At 41.8% G+C, this 19,285-nt stretch overlaps 1 protein-coding gene across 1 annotated transcript in view; it reads right to left on the minus strand.

Moving 5' to 3' along the window:
- Positions 1 to 1,174: 1,174 nt before the first annotated feature.
- LOC110497787 (gamma-aminobutyric acid receptor subunit beta-1) overlaps positions 1,175 to 19,285 on the minus strand; it is a 53,507-nt gene continuing 35,396 nt past the window's right edge. The window contains exons 5-9 of the mRNA XM_021574150.3: positions 14,197 to 14,279; positions 11,379 to 11,513; positions 10,982 to 11,134; positions 4,784 to 5,037; positions 1,175 to 4,612 (exon numbers count right to left, since the gene is read on the minus strand). Of these exons, the coding sequence (XP_021429825.1) occupies positions 4,238 to 4,612; positions 4,784 to 5,037; positions 10,982 to 11,134; positions 11,379 to 11,513; positions 14,197 to 14,279 (1,000 nt within the window). The 3' untranslated portion in view covers positions 1,175 to 4,237. The remainder of the gene's footprint in view (positions 4,613 to 4,783; positions 5,038 to 10,981; positions 11,135 to 11,378; positions 11,514 to 14,196; positions 14,280 to 19,285) is intronic.

Genomic DNA, 19,285 nt, shown 5'->3' on the forward strand with positions numbered 1-19,285 from the left:
CCCTATGCACCCGCCATTTGATGAATGGAAAGAGACATCTGTTACAAACACTACATTCGGCACTTGTCATTAGGCCTACACAGTGGTGTGTATTCATGGAAGCCATGCTTCCCACAAAATGTTAACAATAAAACAAACCTATTAAATAATTTCTGTATTTTTAATAATTTTCCTTCAATTCGCAAGTGGCTGAATGTATCTGATGCTGCCTGACCAAAAAGACATGCCATACTCCTTTTGGCCAGACAGCATCAGATACATTGGCTACACATATTGAGACAGAGGGGCGCTGTTTTGCTCACTCTGATGCTTTCTCGGGAGAGACTGATGGATCTTTCTGTCGGTGCACGTCTCTTCAAATTATCAATATTTTTTATAGAAAGTCCCCAAAGTTGGACTTTTTGGTGCCTTTAGGGGAACTCCTGTCTCATTCTGTAATACACACAGACACACACACACACACAGACACACACACAGACAGACACAACCAGAAGCATAATGCCCTAAAGCTTGTTTAAGAGAAGATGCAAGTGTCCTAACGCCCTGCCAAATGTTGCTTATGATTTGATCATGTCTCAGCTTATCCTGCTCGTCATTGTCCTCATGAGGCTGTCCTAAAAGGGTCATGGTAACCATGTAAACTGAACTTCACTAATGTTACACAGGCCATAAAAACAAACTAAAACATATTTTTTCAATGCAATAATACTTAGGTCATTGTAATGAGTGTTACATAGCCTATATGTCCGAAGGCTTAATTTGAAGACCCCACAATTGTCACATGGTTTCACTCGCTTGCACACACACTGCCCACTGTGTGGAACAAAGGCAATTACATCCAAATGAAGCTCCATAACTCATCTACACGGATTCCCTCTAGCTGTGGACCGTTATCACATGGTGACATAGCCATGCCCCTACAGTAGATGGCAGCCTGTCTGATTATTAATGAGAGTGGCACTACAGCGCATGGCCCTACTAACTGGTCTAATGGCATTTATCTTTGCTTAGTCGCTTGAGATTTATCTTTGACCTTAGATCTCGAGGAGAATGTAGATTGACTTGTAAAGATGCTAGTACAGAATGGTGTATACTATTAAGTTCAAGTTAATTTTCCCACGCATCATGTTTTCGCAAACAGCACTATATTGGAGACAAACTAAGACACTTTGAGTTAGTATTGTTAAATGAGAGTGAAGCTTTTATTGGGTTGGTGAGATGTCAGTTATTTTATTTGAATTTCTTACCATCTCAAACAAAGGATTTGTATGATTGTGTTCTCTCTTACACGCACACACAAACACCCACACACACACACACATTCCCGGTCGCACATGCTTGCTTGTACACATGTTACCAAGCAGAAAAACACACATGCTTGCTGACAAACACGCCAGGACACTCAAACACACTCTCTCTCTCACACACACATACACTCCTTTATACATGAGAGCACATATAGAGCACGAGAGAAAATTGTACAGTAATTTCACACAATAGAGTTCAGTACATTTCATTATCCCTTGGAAGCTTGAGGGAAGCCAGTTGTTAAGGCTTCCATTTCACTATGGCCGTCCAAAGAAAACATGTGTCCCATCTGTTTCTGTATGTGAGAGTCTGCTGAGTGGAAAGACAATTTTATTTTTCACCAGTCCATAGAATTCCATTCCGCCTGAAAACAACGACAGTAACAGCAACGAAACCAAACTTGCAGGACATTTTCTGCATTGAATTCACAGATTGTCATCATAAATGCTGGAATGTCTGACTACTACCTACTTTTGAGTATGTATTTAGAGCGTCATAAAAGTCAGTCTGTGTTGTTGACCGCAGTTTCATTTCTTAATCTTCTCTTAAAAAAAAAAAAAAGTACAAGTTTATTCGTTTTAAATTCTACACACTAGTTATAAGTTAAGTTAAACCCTGTGAAAATATTGAGATTCTTGTTAAAGGCACAATATTCAGCCATGAGGAGAGAGCACACTGCTACTTATTGTGTCCTGTAGAAGCCTATCTGGTTTAGCCTTTTTTTGGTAAGCCCTGATAACACAAGCAGTTCAGATGTCTACTTGGAATCCACCCGTTATTATAATAATAAAGTAGTTACATCAAAGTAGTCATTGGCCATTTTGATAGCTAAGCAAAGCAATAGTCATGGGCAAAACCATTTTAGCCATGGAAAAGTACTCTGATATATTTGTAGAGGGAAACGCTACCATTGTTTATTCAGAATTTTTAAAATATTTTAGTTCCAAATGTGAGAAAAATGTAATCATCTGAGGACTGTAGAAATGGACTAGCCAGATTTTGATGTGGCGTGGCCAGCCAAACAGAGAACACTGCAGGATGTTATCAGTGTGTAAATCAAAGTTAGGATCACATAGAATGCTGCGTTGCCAGTTTAGCTTTTTTCCCCATCATCCAAATTGTGAGGTTACAAATTATGTAATGAGTCCAACCTACGCTAATTTAATTTAAACCACACAACCTACTTATATAAGCTTACTAAATGCACCTATTATGGCACTAATTGCTGCCCTTTAATGCTACAAAATTACACCTTTACAACTAGGCTATAGCTACTTATCCTATTTGTTTTGTTGAACTAATATAGTAGACATTCTAGCACAGCTTTTTCTACAATCACAATGAAACCAGCAATGAAACAAGTAGGAATAACAGGGAATTGTTCAGGTTCATACAATTATTCATCAGTCTTGAGTAGTATAACAGAGGAGTCAAGAAATCCAAATAACTCTAGACCATCGCTCCTGTTTTTTTTATGCACTAAAGCAATGAGGTCAATAGATGTCCATGCCAAATCTTATAGGTGTAGAAGACCTATTGCTATTCTATGCCAGTTTTTTTTAAATGCTGGAACAGTTTTCACAGGGGTCAAGGTGTTTGAGTGTAATTTAGTATAATGCTAATGTTAACATTAGTAAATCTACTTCAAGTGTTTGCCATTTAACAAATAACTTTTTGAATAGCTGAGCTGCACTTTAGTATACTATACTTTGTGCAAATATGCTATACAGTACTGTGTATTTGAAAAGATGTTGTCTTGGCTGCACTTGGCTCAACCATCTACAGCATGTATTATCAGGGCTTGCGTGTTTTGATGTGGTTTCGAAAGCGTGGTGACATCATAAGTCATTCTTTACCTGATTTCTTTTAAAGAAAATTACATTTTACATGCTCACAGACGCTGTGAGAATAGATACAAATTTCGTTTTTTGAGATTAGTCTATTTCCAATTCACTTCTGTCCTGTACTTACGCTAAATGTAATGCTTGTTGTTCAAAAGCACACAGTAGAATGATTATAATACAGGTAGGCTCAACTATGGAGGCTTTGCTAAGCTTTTTATACAAATGAAAGAAAACAGGCTTTGTTTTACAGTGCAAAAAGCTGGTAAGTGCACATGCACCTAGCATAAACCAACAAAATCATGTCACACATTAAGAACATGCAAGGTAGCATGTTCTTCAACTCGCTGAATACCGCCTTAGTCACAAGGTGGGGACTCAACACAATGAGAACTGCCTTAATCATGGTATGGAGAGTTAATACTTCATTGAGGATGAACTTAGTCATAGCATGTTGTTAAACCAAATGAGGACTACCTTATTCACAGAGATGGAGTTCAACCAAACAAGGACTTCCTAAACCACAGGATGAAGTTTAAATAAGCAAGGATTTACTTCAATCACAAGATAGGGTTTAACCAAGAGAAAATTGTCTTTGTTATTACCCACAGTTTTTGCACTGGGCTTTTTTTCTCTTTATAAGCAAATAAAAGTTGTGTTACAGTCCGCATGCAGAGGATGAGAGGAAATAAGTTGAGAACAGGATTTCCAATAAATAAAATTCAGTTGCAGCCTAAGAGTAACAATGAAGTCACCAAAGTCTATTTTTGGCACAAAGTTCAGACTTACAAATGCAGGCTTCACCGAGTCTTTAATTCTGTACTAATTTTCACTATTTCTATTTTTTACGGATGAATACAGCAAAAAGGTGAGAGAATTTATTAAATAAAATTTATATTTTTTATATATATATATATATTTATATAATATATTAAAATGTATTTACATTGAAAAGACATCCGCTTCGCATCGCATTCCTCAAACAGAAGTCATATAAATGGAGCTGAATTTAACGCCCCTCTCTTTTACCCTCGCTGTACAAGAACCTAGCTAGCTAAACAAACCTCTAGTGAGAATAGCCATGTCCCTTAGTGGACGTAGTACATCCAGTAGACCAGGTTGAAGAAGGTGAAGGCGATGGGGAAGATGACGCGGGACCACTTGTCTATGGCGTTGACATCCGTCAGGTCTGGGATCTTGACTTTGAGCTGCGACGCCCTCCTCCTCAAACGACTCTTCTTGTGGCCGACAGGCCGGTCGAGGGCCGGTCGACCATACAGGTCTCGGCTGGCCATGGGCTTGCGGTACTGTATGCTGGCGCTGTCGTAGGAGAACATGGTGGCCCGCGGGTCGTTGAGAGCCCCTATCATCTCGGCCCCGGTCATCCCGGCCATGCCACCCATCCCACCCATCTCGTTACGGATCTCCAGATTGGTCAGGAGGATGTTGCCATGGGCGTCCACCTGGGGAGGGAGATGGGAACAGGAAGAGAGGTCACAATATATTACAGAACACAACAGACCATGAGCATTGAGCATTTGAAGTTTGGAAAACGTTTAAGCTCATAATGCCAATTCTAATCTCTTTCGTCGATTTTAATATGCCAGAGACGCGAGATTACTCCCAATCCCTACCTGCACTTTGTTACTCTCCAGACGGCTCTTGTTTTCATTATTGGTTTTAGCTGCTTTCTCCGCCACCTTTTTCTGTAAGTGAGGCCCCCGACCGAAGAAGATGTAGTTAACAAACGCGTACTCCAGCAGGGCCAGGAAGACAAACACGAAGCAGCCCATCAGGTAGATGTCTATAGCCTTGACATAGGGGATTTTGGGTAAAGTCTCTCTCAAGTGGGTGTTGATGGTGGTCATGGTCAGCACAGTGGTTATACCTGGTGGAGGAAGGGAAATGAAGGAAAGGCTCAGGGTCAGGGTTAGTTTAGGGTTCAGATGAGGGCACTTCAACTCCTATACAGGGTGTGGAGGCTTTTGTCTTTCAAGACACATGCCCTAAGTAATGGGAGACTTCTGAGTACCACCATATACAGTGCATTCGGAAAGTATTCAGACCCCTTGACTTTTCCCACATTTTGTTACATTACAGCCTTATTCTAAAATGGATTCAATAGTTTTTTCCCTCATCCATCTACACACAATACCCCATAATGACAAAGCAAAAATATTTTTTTGCAAATTTATAAAAAAAAAAAAAAACGGAAATATCACATATATCAGACAGGCCCTTTACTCAGTACTTTGAAGCCCCTTTAGCAGCGATTACAGCTTCGACTCTTCTTGGATATGATGCTACAAGCTTGGAACACCTGTATTTGGGGAGTTTTTCCCATTCTTCTCTGCGATTTTAAAAATATTAAAATAAAATGTAACCTTTTTAACTAGGCAAGTCAGTTAAGGACAAATTCTTATTTACAATGATGGCCTACCGGGAACCGTGGGTTAACTGCCTTGTTCAGGAGCAGAACGACAGATTTAAGAATGGCAGATCTTCTCAAGCTCTGTCAGGTTGAATTGCTGCACAGCCATTTTCAGGTCTCTCTAGAAATGTTTGATCGGGTTCAAGTGCGAGCTCTGGCTGGACTACTCAAGGACATTCAGAGACTTGTCCCGAAGCCACGCCTGCGTTGTCTTGGCTATGTGCTTAGGGTCATTGTCCTGTTGGAAGGTGAACCTTCACCCCAGTCTAAGGTCCTGAACACTCTGGAGCAGGTTTTTATCAAGGATCTCTCTGTACTTTGCTCCGTTCACCTTTCCTTCATTCCTGACTAGTCTCCCAGTCCCTGCAGCTGAAAAACATCCCCACAGCATGATGCTGCCACCACCATGCTTCACCGTTGGGATGGTGCCAGGTTTCCTCCAGACGTGACACTTGGCATTCAGGCCAAAGAGTACAATCTTGGTTTCATTAGACCAGAGAACCTTGTTTCTCATGGTCTGAGAGTCGAGGTGCTTTTTGGCAAACTCCAAGCGGGCTGTCATGTGCCTTTTTACTGAGGAGTGGCTTCCGTCTGACCACTCTACCATAAATGCCTGATTGGCGGAGTGCTGCAGAGATGGTTGACCTTCTGGAAGGTTCACCCATTTCCACAGAGGAACTCTGGAGCTCTGTCAGAGTGACCATTGGGTTCTTGGTCACCTCCCTGACCAAGGCCATTCTCCCCCTATTGCTCAGTTTGGCCGGGCGGTCAGCTCTTGGAAGAGTCTCGGTGTTTCCAAACTTCTTCCATTTATGAATGATGGAGGCCACTTGGCTGGGTTTTTGCTCAGACATGCACTGTCAACTGTGGGACCTTATATAGACAGATGTGTGCCTTTCTAAATCATGTCCAATCAATTGAATTTACCACAGGTGGACTCCAATCAAGTTGTAGAAACATCTCAAGGATAATCAATGGAAAGAGAATGCACCTGAGCTCAATTTCAAGTATCATAGCAAAGGGTCTGAATATGTATGTAAATAAGGTATCTGTCGAATAACCTGTTTTTGCTTTGTCATTATGGGTTATTGGGTGTATATTGATGATGAAAAAAAGATGTGTATCCATTTTTGAATAAGGCTGTAATGTAACAAAATGTGGAAAAAGTAAAGGGGCCGGAATACTTTCCGAATGTACTTGGGGAAAGGATGTGGAAATGCCCCCTGCATGACTTGAAGATCCCTTCACCCCAATAACGCAACCCAGTCCAAAGCTGCATTTTAAATGCATTGACTTCTGGATGGGGTACAAGTTCAGAATGCTAATAAACCACTCATATTATTGGCTCTGTATTAAACCAAATTGTGGGAATAAGGGGGAAATGATGAACTGTTTGGATCTGAAGGTGGTTCATACCATTATGTTACCTACGTTGACCTGATACATACCTTGTTAAATTTACCTGTGAAAATGTCAGATGACTGTGGCCATCAGTGCCCGTCACATGCATGACACCTCTGAGGTCCAGGTGAAAACACTGGACAAGCATAGATCCAGAACATCAGAGCAGTGTGATATTCTATTCTAGTGCGACAGTCCTCAGAAGAGCAATACACAGGTAGATAGTGCCTTGGTGTGAAGTTGTCACTCAGCCACAACGTTACATTCACTGTGACACAGAGACTCTTGAGAGCCTGAGTTGACAAGAACAAGCTGACCTAACTCAACATGGCTCAGTACACAGGCATTCCAATCCCTCATACACTTCACCTCATATCAGTCAACTGCTCACTTCATACAAACAGATGGATGCAAAATAGTGCCCTGCATTAGATAATTGTACTGGGATCACAAGATTCAAGATCACACTTCGCGTGGGATTTTTTTGTTGTACAATGGTCTACACAAAATTGTTACATAAAAATAACATGAGTTTCATGTCATTATCAGTATATAAGACTTAGGTTTGTAAGACTTTAGTATACAAAACTTTGTACACCAATGTAGGCTACATGTATGAACTGTATAAAATGATGTACAGTATATTACTCACTTATGACTGAGACTCATAAAGGAAGAGACACGCTCCTATAATACTCAGCCATGCATAATCAGTTCCACATTAGATACAGCGCTGTGAAAAAGTATTTGCCCCCTTTCTGATTTTCTCTACTTTTGCATATTTTTGATTCTGAATGTTATGAGATCTCCAACCAAAACCTAACATTAGATAAAGGGAACCTGAGTTTACAAAAAAAATAAATAATGTATACTTATGTAATTAACAAAGTTATGCAACACCCAATTCCCTTGTGTGAAAAAGTAACTGTCCCCTAACAATAACTGGTTGTGCCACCTTTAGCTGCAATGACTGCAACCAAATGCTTCCTGTAGTTGTTGACCAGTCTCTCACATCGCTGCAGAGGAATTTTGGCCCACTCTTGCATGCAAAACTGCTTTAACTCAGCGACATTTGTGGGTTTTTATGCATGAACTGCTGGCTTCAAGCATCTTAATTGGGATTAGGTCTGGACTTTGAACAAGCCATTCCAAAACTTTGTTTTGTAGCTTTTTAACCATTTTCATGTAGACTTCTGTGTGTTTTGGATCATTGTCTTGCTGCATGACCCAGCTACGCTTCAGTTTCAGCTCACAGACAGATGGCCTGACATTCTCCTGTATAATTCTCTGATACAGAGCAGAATTCATGGTTCCTTCTATTAAGGCAAGTCATCCAGGTCCTGAGGCAGCAAAGCATCCCAAACTATCACACTACCCCCACCACCATGCTTGACCGTTGATATGAGGTTCTTACTGTGGAATGCAGTGTTTGGTTTTTGCCAGATATAACGAGACCCATCTCGCCCAAAAAGTTGACTGAAGATAGCCAAAAAGCACCTGGAAGCACCTGAATTATCATCAAGACTCTTGGAAAAAGTTTATATGGACAGATGAGTAAAAAATATAACTTTTTGGACAACATGGGTCCCATTATGCCTGGCAAAAACCAAACACTGCATTACACAGTAAGAACCATATACCAACGGTCAAGCATGGTGGCGATAGTGTGATAGTTTTGGTTCATGCTTGAAAACCCACTGAGTTAAAATAGTTACACATGGAAGAGTGGGACAAACTTCCTCCACAGCGATGTGAGAGACTGATCAACAACTACAGGAAGTGTTTGGTTGTAGTCATTGCAGCTAAAGGTGACAAAGCCAGTTATTGAGTGTAAGGGGGGAATTACTTTTTCACATAGGGGCATTAGGTGTTGCATAACGTTTGTTTATGATAAAAATTAAATAAGTATGTATTTGTTGTGTTATTTGTTCACTCAGGTTCCCTTTATCTAATATTAGGTTTTGGTTGAAGATCTAATAACATTCAGTTTCAAAAATATGCAAAAGTAGAGAAAATTTGAAATACTTTTTCACAGCACTTTAGTTCGTAGACAAGATTCTACATTTTTGCACGTACAGTACCAGACAAAAGTTTGGACACACCTACTCATTCAAGGGTTTTTCTTTCAAAGCTGTAATCAAGACAGTGTGGCTACTTTGAAGAATCTCAAATATAAAATATATTTTGATATGTTTAACACTTGTTTGGTTACTACATGATTCCATATGTGTTATTTCATAGTTTTGATGTCTTCACTATTATTCTACAATATAGAAAATTGTTAAAATAAAGAAACCCTTGTAAAGCACACCCCCAAGCGTGCCATCATCTTGATAACAGTAAGCCTGCCAGACTGCACATTATAAACAGCAGGCATTAAAGGTGACCGAAGAGTGTGAAATACTTGGAAAATGTGACCACATTTCAGGCATTTGACCATTCAAAGCACATGCAGTATCTGTATATGCCGTATGTGTTTTCTTTAAACCCAGTAGCCTGTATTAGTGGATACGTCCAAATCAGAAAAAAATTGAACACAACTGGAGCCACAATTTTTGTACCAGGAACAAGGACCGGAAGCAGCGTTATGGTATTTAGCCAAAGAGTACAGGAGCAGTAGTCGCTCTAGCTAGCTTAATAACTGTGGCGTTAAATATTTACACTTTTACAGTTAGTTAGTTAGCAACTGTTTCTTCACTAGCTACAGTAACGCTCCCTCATAATGCCTCCCAAAATGTTGTTTACTGATTCTCTAGTTCTCTGCTTGTTCCAGAGAAGGTCTGATGAGTTTGCTTTTTGTACATTTCAGCTCTCACCTTAAACTCAGGTCATATCCCTGATGCACACCAATGAGTCAGTAGCTAGTCAGGGGTGTTTTTTGTAAGGGTACAAACTGCCTCAGGGGTAGGACAACCATGAATGTGAGGCCACAAGGACACACTCTGCTGAGGGGTGTGTGTGTTTGTGTGCACACTCAGGGATGACTGTGAGAATTTCAGGATTAATCTCTGACCTCCATGTTTTGGGTGTAAGGAAACTCATATTCCCATGGGTCGGTGGATGGGGTAAAATAATCACTGTGTTTTAGAGGATGAATACTGTACCTTTGGGGCTGTGTGTGTCATTCAGACTGTGATACATCTTCAGACTGTGATGCATACCGCCTAGGGGGCAGTGTGTAAGTAGAAGTTCTGCCTAGGGGGTAGTGTGTTAGTGTACACTCTGCCTAAGGGGGCTGTGTGTGTGTAAGTATACACTCTACGCTACCTAAGTGGCTATGTGCAAAGGTACACTCTAACGAGAGGGATGTGTGCTATATGCCCATAGGGAGCAGTGTGCAAGTATACACTGCCTTGGGTACTGCGTGGAGAGACATTCTATGCTCTGCTGTGTATAGGGGCGCCTTCTGCCTCCCCCCCCCCCCCCCGGACAGCCCATAGAATAACCCTAAGACAAAGACCTAAACCCCCAACATGGACAACTCATAGAATAACCCAAAGACACCAACCTAAACCCCCCACATGGACAACTCATAGAATAACCCAAAGACAACGACCTAAACAACCCCCACATGGACAACCCATAGAATAACCCAAAGACAACGACCTAAACAACCCCCACATGGACAACCCATAGAATAACCCAAAGACAACGACCTAAACAACCCCCACATGGACAACCCATAGAATAACCCAAAGACACCGACCTACAGCCCCCCACATGGACAACCCATAGAATAACCCAAAGACACCGACCTACAGCCCCCCACATGGACAACCCATAGAATAACCCAAAGACACCGACCTAAAGCCCCCCACATGGACAACCCATAGAATAACCCAAAGACACCGACCTACAGCCCCCCACATGGACAACCCATAGAATAACCCAAGGACACCGACCTACAGCCCCCCACATGGACAACCCATAGAATAACCCAAGGACACCGACCTAAAGCCCCCCACATGGACAACCCATAGAATAACCCAAAGACACCGACCTAAAGCGACTCTGGCCGCAGACGCGTCATAGTTGATCCAGAAGGAGACCCAGGATAGGATGGTGATCAGGGTGGAGGGCATGTAGGTCTGTAGGATGAAGTAGCCAATGTTCCTCTTCAGCTTAAAACTCAGAGAGAGCCTCGGGTAGGAGCCTGGGAGACCAAACACAGTTTTCACGTCGGAGTAGGATAAAGTTTCCCCCTAGACGCTGAACTAAGGTCAGTTTAGCATTTAGGGGTAAGATTATCCTATCTTTGTGCCTGAGAGAACTTCTACCCGGTGCTTATGTGGCAGTTACATTCTGCCACATTCTCTAATGTTAGACACTCTTAAGTGGAACATCAGAAACTTTAATTAATAATAGACTAGGGTAAGGGTTAGTAATCAGATTGTTACCTGTAGCAAACACTGCTTTTGTGGATTGGATGTGGTAGTCTATAATAGAGAATTGGGGAAGTTCGATGTTCTCCACCCCAGTCACTGAATTATCACCTTTCCAGTAGAACTCGATGTCATCAGTGGTGTACCCATCTGTGAGAGGGAGAGACTGTTACATCATCTAAAATGGACAGACAGAAGGCTACCTACCGTATGTCACGGGTGGTGTACCCACCTGAGAATCTGACAGAATGGAACGCCATTCAACATAGACAGACAGGCAGAAAGCTGCAGTGTCATTGAGAGTGTACTTGTCTGAAGCGCTGGGTCAAGTCTTTTTCTAACACTTCTCTTTGCCTGGTATTAGATGGAACAGGAATGAAACAGTCAGTTATTGGCCTTTCAGTAATTAGGCAAACTTAATTGGACTGCGTTGGCTTTTTCTCCCCTCAGACTCCTCCGCTTATCTAAAGGGAACCACAGGATTTCAGGGAATTAGCTGCTTCTCCTTACTGTCTGTACTCAGTGGTTTTGTCTTTATTTCCCATTCCCCATTTAATGTATGTGTGAGAGGGTCTTGGGTTATCAGATCACCCCTGAAGCCATAAGGGTATAGGAGAATGACATGTAAAGAAATGTGTAGACCATTATGGAGATAGTTTTTTTAAATGAGACTGCGAAGAATAAAACAGCAGAACTGGATGTTTTCCCATGTATCAGTGTCCACAGCTAGAAACTGGACCAGATTGTCCACAGCTAGAAACTGGAGCAGATTGTCCACAGCTAGAAACTGGAGCACATTGTCCACAGCTAGAAACTGGAGCAGATTGTCCACAGCTAGAAACTGGAGCAGATTGTCCACAGCTAGAAACTGGAGCAGATTGTCCACAGCTAGAAACTGGAGCAGATTGTCCACAGCTAGAAACTGGAGCAGATTGTCCACAGCTAGAAACTGGAGCAGATTGTCCACAGCTAGAAACTGGAGCAGATTGTCCACAGCTAGAAACTGGACCAGATTGTCCACTGCTAGAAACTGGAGCAGATTGTCCACAGCTAGAAACTGGAGCAGATTGTCCACTGCTAGAAACTGGAGCAGATTGTCCACAGCTAGAAACTGGAGCAGATTGTCCACAGCTAGAAACTGGACCAGATTGTCCACAGCTAGAAACTGGACCAGATTGTCCACAGCTAGAAACTGGACCAGATTGTCCACAGCTAGAAATTGGACCAGATTGTCCACAGCTAGAAACTGGAGCAGATTGTCCACAGCTAGAAACTGGACCAGATTGTCCACTGCTAGAAACTGGACCAGATTGTCCACTGCTAGAAACTGGACCAGATTACCCACACATAGAAAATGGACCAGATTACCCACAGCTAGAAAATTGACCAGATTGTCCACAGCTGGAAACTGGACCAGATTGTCCACTGCTAGAAACTGGACCAGATTGTCCACTGCTAGAAACTGGACCAGATTGTTCACTGCTAGAAACTGGACCAGATTGTCCACAGCTAGAAACTGGACCAGATTGTCCACTGCTAGAAACTGGACTAGATTACCCACAGCTAGAAAATGGACCAGATTACCCACAGCTAGAAAATGGACCAGATTGTCCACAGCTAGAAACTGGACCAGATTGTCCACTGCTAGAAACTGGACCAGATTGTTCACTGCTAGAAACTGGACCATATTGTCTACAGAAACTGGACCAGATTGTCCACTGCTAGAAACTGGACCAGATTGTCCACTGCTAGAAACTGGACCAGATTGTCCACTGCTAGAAACTGGACCAGATTACCCACAGCTAGAAACTGGACCAGATTGTCCACAGCTAGAAACTGGACCAGATTGTCCACTGCTAGAAACTGGACCAGATTACCCACAGCTAGAAACTGCAAAGTGCAACGGTTGGACCCGATATTTCCCATTAGGGTATAAAATGAAATAAATTAGAACAATTTAAATGAAGATAATAACTTTAAAGCCTGGCCACATCAGTGCTAGCAGCATTGGTGCATCGAAGAGTAGTAAACCGTAGTCTTTATTGTTGCTTAAAAATTATTATTACGCTAGGTAATTGTATGTCATAATTAAGACAGATGACATGATAGATAGAGGGTTTGAGTAGTGTTGCAAAAAAGTATTAAATATATCAACCTGGTCAATTCATTAATCTAGCAGCTCCACAAGATCTTATAGTGATTTCCAGAACCTTGTCATAATACCCAAAGCCAAGCGTCCACGTCTGTGCAGATTGATTTAACTATGCATGCAGGTACCATCTATTATTTAAATGGCACTCTGGCCAAGTTTGATTTAACAAGAAACGACCAGTTTGCATTAGTTGGCGTAAAGTGCTGTAGTTTTTTTCCTGCTTAATGTACATTATGTTCTCGATGGGAGAGATATTTTGCTACGGTTTGGAATAGATTAATCCCTTACCTGAGGCACATAGACCTGTGTAACAGAATAATGTGTGAAAATGAATGGACTGAGAGAAAGTCATCATGAGATGTGTAGATTAAGTGAAACAGAAAGTAATTGTAAAATGTAGCTTGGGCCAGTTTCAGTAACCTAGATTATGCCTATTCCTGGACTAAAAAGCATGCTCAATAGGAAATCTCCATTAAAATTGTGTTTTACTACATGAATAGCCTCAATCTGGGTCTGGAAACTGTCCCTTAGGGTTTATTCAATAGCACCCATAGAGTCACATAGACCTCAGATCTGTGTGTAGGGACAAGCTTTCGTAAACATGCCCAGTATTGATAAACAGCACAAGTGAAGCTGAGATAAGTCTCTACAGTGATGTCACACACACACACTGGGACTCACAGCTCTCGATCTCCAGGGTGCAGTTCTGCTCGTCCAGAGGGTATCTACGCAAATCCATCATGCAAGCTGCCGTAGTGGTGATCCTGAGAGGGGGGCGGGAGCAATAACGAGAGAGAGGGGGGAGTAGGAATGTAGAGAGAGAGAGAAGTAGAGGGGTGGGGGAAGGTAGACATTCTATAATTTTCTTGTATCTAGCACAGAAATTTGAAATATACCCCCACATCCCATTGGACTAATGTCTCACAAACCCGTACCATGATGTATGCCCTTACAAGTGCATAGCATACAGTATAAAATCTGTGTGAACACACATACTGTATATCATATACAAGGAGTACAGAGAAACAAGAGAAAATATAAGACCTACTTAAAATGTCATTTTTTTGGGGTGTGTGTTACATTCCATAACATGTTATATAAACACTTTCAGGTGCACAGTGAAAAAGGTTGACCTAATAATGGAGAGAAAAACGCATCCTTCTCGCACATAATGACTCAGGAAACACACACGGTACATACTCAGCATTCTATTGCACAAATCCCTCCTTGGTTTCACTGGAAATTGAACTCTCCGTTTCTCACCCATAATTGCCTTCATACTGCTTAAGTCATGACTGTGCCCTCCCTCTTTGAAATGCTCCATGTTCCATCTTAATTAGCACTATGATTAATTAAGAATGAACACAAAAAATCCAGGCAATCGGTGGACTTTAAAATCCGTGACTTATTCGCTTTGAGGTCTCATTTGAAGGAGCACACTTCAATTTGACTATTTTGGATTGAATTTGTGCTACACTGCTTTCATTCTTTTAGTATTGATTCAACCCAAAATGTTCAGAAACAGTGAGATTGCTGTGCTTATGTACTCATTGCGTTAATTCGGTCTCTGACAGAAAAGGGTCAAGGTTGTGGCCACATGCAGCCATGTTAATACAGGCTGCTTGCCGAGGGGTTGGCTGGTCCTTGGAAGGGAAAGGGTCAGAGTTACATCTGTTGTTGTGTTCTCTCTGCTCAGAAACCACATACGATAAGAATAGGATGTTGTTTTAAAATTGATTTTAATGTAAACCGCCTATGCTGAGTAAAGGATTAAACTTAAAGCATAGTGTGGAGGAGTCACTGTTCATAGCTAATGAAAATCATTGCGCTCTCTCAAGCTTGGCTGGTACATAAACTCCGCAAATTCAGACAAACAAAAAGGTGTAATGGGTCCTCACTCAAAAAGATGTTGCATAAATTACATAAGATGTTCAGAGAATAAGTGCATCTAACATGTTTTCACATTGGTTTATCATTGTGAACAGGGAACCATTACTGTAAAGTGTGTGTCCCTTTTCCACTGCATAATCCGTGTAAAATGAGAGGCGAGGAGACGCGCGCACACACACACACACACACACACACACACACACACACACACACACACACACACACACACACTAAGACTGCCAGGATGTGAGTCATAGCCAGCAATGCATTCACCTAACCCAACCTGAGCCCTCTAGCTGTTTGAGACATTTCCAGGGATCCTCTGCAGTTTCCCCATTTATTCTCCAGCTTCTCCTGCTGCAAAATATCATGCATCGATGAGCACCTAAAACTCACTCAAGCTGCCACTCGTTTGTTTTGGGTGACGAAACCATCGCCAAAACATAAAAAGCATAGTAGTACATGCTACATTTGAAATCCATCCCAATGCCCATACCTATACACCTACAGTACGTTGATCTGAAAGCATTGGATAGTTATCTTCAATATTGCCTACCAGAAGTCAAGGCTGATCTATAACAATACTGTTTAGTATACCAATCCAATCCTTTCAGATCCAGATGTAGTCCCAAGGGGCTAGGGATGGATTTGGAATGTAGCAATACAACCATCCATGTAAAGGGCATTCTAAAAGTCCAGTGGTGGTCATCTGTGCATTAGTCCTGGTCTTCGTCCAATCCAAGAGCCCTGCCTTGTAAAAATGAATCTCACTGGCCCATAGCCATTCTCCTCACTGAGTGATAGCGAGTGTCCAGTGAGACCAATATCTGTCAATTTCAGCCGCAACGATGTTGAGAACTGAAAAGCCCTGGGCATGAATATTCAGCATTTCATCAAACATTTCTGCAGCTAAATATTCTTTGGCTGTCGACCATATCTCAAACCCACCAGATGCATTAGGGTGGTCTGGATGAATTATAAAGCAGCTGCAGAGATGGGGTAAAAATAGAGCATCAGCTCCTCCATATCGTAGGGGTGTCAGTAAGGGTTTACCCTACTTTACAGCAGGGAGCTCGGAGCACTATGCCCACTCCCAATCTATTACCCCAGTGTGTAACATCCCCTCCCCATCAGATCAATGCCGATTAGGAAAAGAGGTGGGCTTTGCATCCGTGATGGTAATAAGCGTCATGTTACGTGATAGATGTTACGGGTGTGACTGACTGCAGCATTAGTATTGGTTTGTTCATGTGAGAGGAACCTTATCTACTGGGATGACTGATATTGGAGAAGTGATGCTCTGAAAATGTCTGCAGTTATACTAGTATAGTGGTTATAAGATTGTAATTCAATTTATCCAGGATATTCCACTCAGTAACGATTGATATTGTTTTCCAGGGGAAGAAGAAGGTAAAAACATCCTCAACTCTATTGTCTTGCTTTAAAAATACAACCAACTGTAAAAGGGTGCTAGCTAGAAAGATGTTGTTCTGTTAAATAATCTAACATTTTACTGCAATTAAAGCTTTTTGTTATGACTGCTATACTTCATAAAATGTTAATCACACAGACACTCTTTTCCTTCACATGCTGAAGCACCGGGAGTAGAGGTGGCAGTGCTGCCTAAAAATTAGTAATTACAGCAATGAATGTTATGCTAGATTTGATTAAAAGTTGAATTAAAAACATGTTGCCATATTCAATCAATCTTCATTGAGCATAACTAATAGGCCTACTGTTTGTTAGCGTGTGCAGTGACCATTCAGACTGGCCATATGCGTATTGATGGATACATTAAAATGTGAAGGTAGCGTGGCAGCAGACATGTACACTACAGTAAGTGGTGAGGTCATTCCAGGCAGCCTAAATATAGCCGGCTCACTGTAGGCAGCAGGCAGAAGCACACTGGCTGAATAATTGTGTGGTCTGCGGGGAATAATAATTCTGCAGCATTCGAGTGTGAAGACGTCTCCCTGCTCAACGTGAAACTGGGAGAATTGTGTGTGAGGAGCGAAGCAGATGAAAGTCAAAAGTTGTCACAATGACATGCTAGTTATTTCGGCGTGCTCTCGCGAGGGAGGCAGGGAGAGAAGACGAGAGGAAGACTGAACGACAGAGTAGTATTCAGATTATACACAGACGGGCACTCACTCACAATGGGCCCAGACATCAGAGATAGACATCAGAGCAGGGGAGACACTGACACTGACAGATAGCCACATGAATGACATGCTTATGGGGCGTAGGCACTGTCTGTTAGTGTAATGTAGAACGACAGGGCTGTGCTTAAGACATGGCCATGGTTCAGGATGTTAGTCAATTAGTAATGCTCGACTGAGTATCATAACAATTACGTAGTCATGGTTCATAATATCCTAGCGTTGCATGACTACGCGTCAAAGAAAATTACAATCATGGCATAGGATATTTAAGTATAAAGTGCCTTAGGAAATGACAGAGCCATACCAAAGATATATTGTTTATTGTTAACAAACAAAAGTATTGCAGCAGTGGTCAGGGACATGGGTAGAACTGAAACATCATCAATTCCTGTAACTATAATGGTACCAACAAGGAACGTACACTACAGTACAGTACCACTGGGTAACTGGATACACTGGGCATCATTTACCTTTAAAGAGATGAGATGGGGACTGGAGATGAGAGACGAGCGGAGCAGGTTTTCCTGGTAGTCCTCCTGGGGAGAGCAGCGTATGGTTGGGGCAGACAGGAGCTGCCAGCGCCAGCAGGGTGACTCACCTGATCCTCCTGAGAGGCATGGCTATTGCTAATGAATCTCTCCGCAGGCCCGTGCCAGCCAGCATCCAGGCCACTGCTGCTCACCCAACAGGCTGACAGCTCAACTCAAACCAAGCTAATAATGATATTTTAATATATTAATGTGGCTTTCTACAGTAGACTAGCTTGAAATGTCAATTAAAAGGATTTGTTTAAGGTACACTAAGCAATAAGACGTCATCATACACATAGCGGGGCTACTTCCTGCTTACAGACGTCAACAACAACAGAATCCAAATCGGCCAAACTACTAGTATGTGTGCATGCCCACACTGGCAAGAGCCATGGCAATATGTCCTGCTGCGTATGATGATGTCATGTTGCTGAGTCTACCTTTAAATATGCCCTTCAAAGGACTAAGGAAGAGGCTGAAGGTGAGTTGAGTGTTGGCCTATAGACAGTTGGGGTGTGTATTGAATTTCAATTCAGTCAATTCATGGGGTGAATTCGATTTCAATGTGTAAACAAAGCGGTTGCATAAACATTGCTACGGCAGGTTTAAATCCAGCCCTAAATGTTACCATGATATTCATGTATTTATTGGCACACATGTTCATGCCAATAAGGAGCATGCTGTTCAGCCACCTGGTACACAAAACCAAATCCTTTGGCGTCAACCAAAACAACGAAATGGTGATACATTTGCGTTCCCACTGGGCAAATCTGATTGAATCAACGTTGTATCCACGCAATAAAAAATAAAACATGTAATGTGATGAAGTTAAATCAACGTGGAAAACTGATTGGAGAATTGTGTATTCACCCAACTTTTAACCTAAATCCAATAACATGGTGACATTTTTGTTTGATTTCACATTGAAATAATGTTGGTTGACAACTCAACCAAATGTAAATCAAAACTAGAAATTGAAATGACGTCTGTGCCCAGTGGGTTTTCACCAAATTATACTAAAGTCACTATTTCTATGCACCAAAAATAACCCCTCAGATTTATAATGGGCACAGACAATATGATTTTTGATTTAACAAGGCAAGTCAATTAAGAACACATTCTTATTTACAATGATGGCCTGGAACAGCGGGTTAACTGCCTTGTTCAGGGGCAGAACTACAGATTTTT

The sequence above is a fragment of the Oncorhynchus mykiss genome, chromosome 19, assembly GCF_057628025.1.
Source record: "Oncorhynchus mykiss isolate SJ-2025 chromosome 19, ASM5762802v1, whole genome shotgun sequence".
In the NCBI taxonomy this organism is placed as follows: domain Eukaryota; kingdom Metazoa; phylum Chordata; class Actinopteri; order Salmoniformes; family Salmonidae; genus Oncorhynchus; species Oncorhynchus mykiss.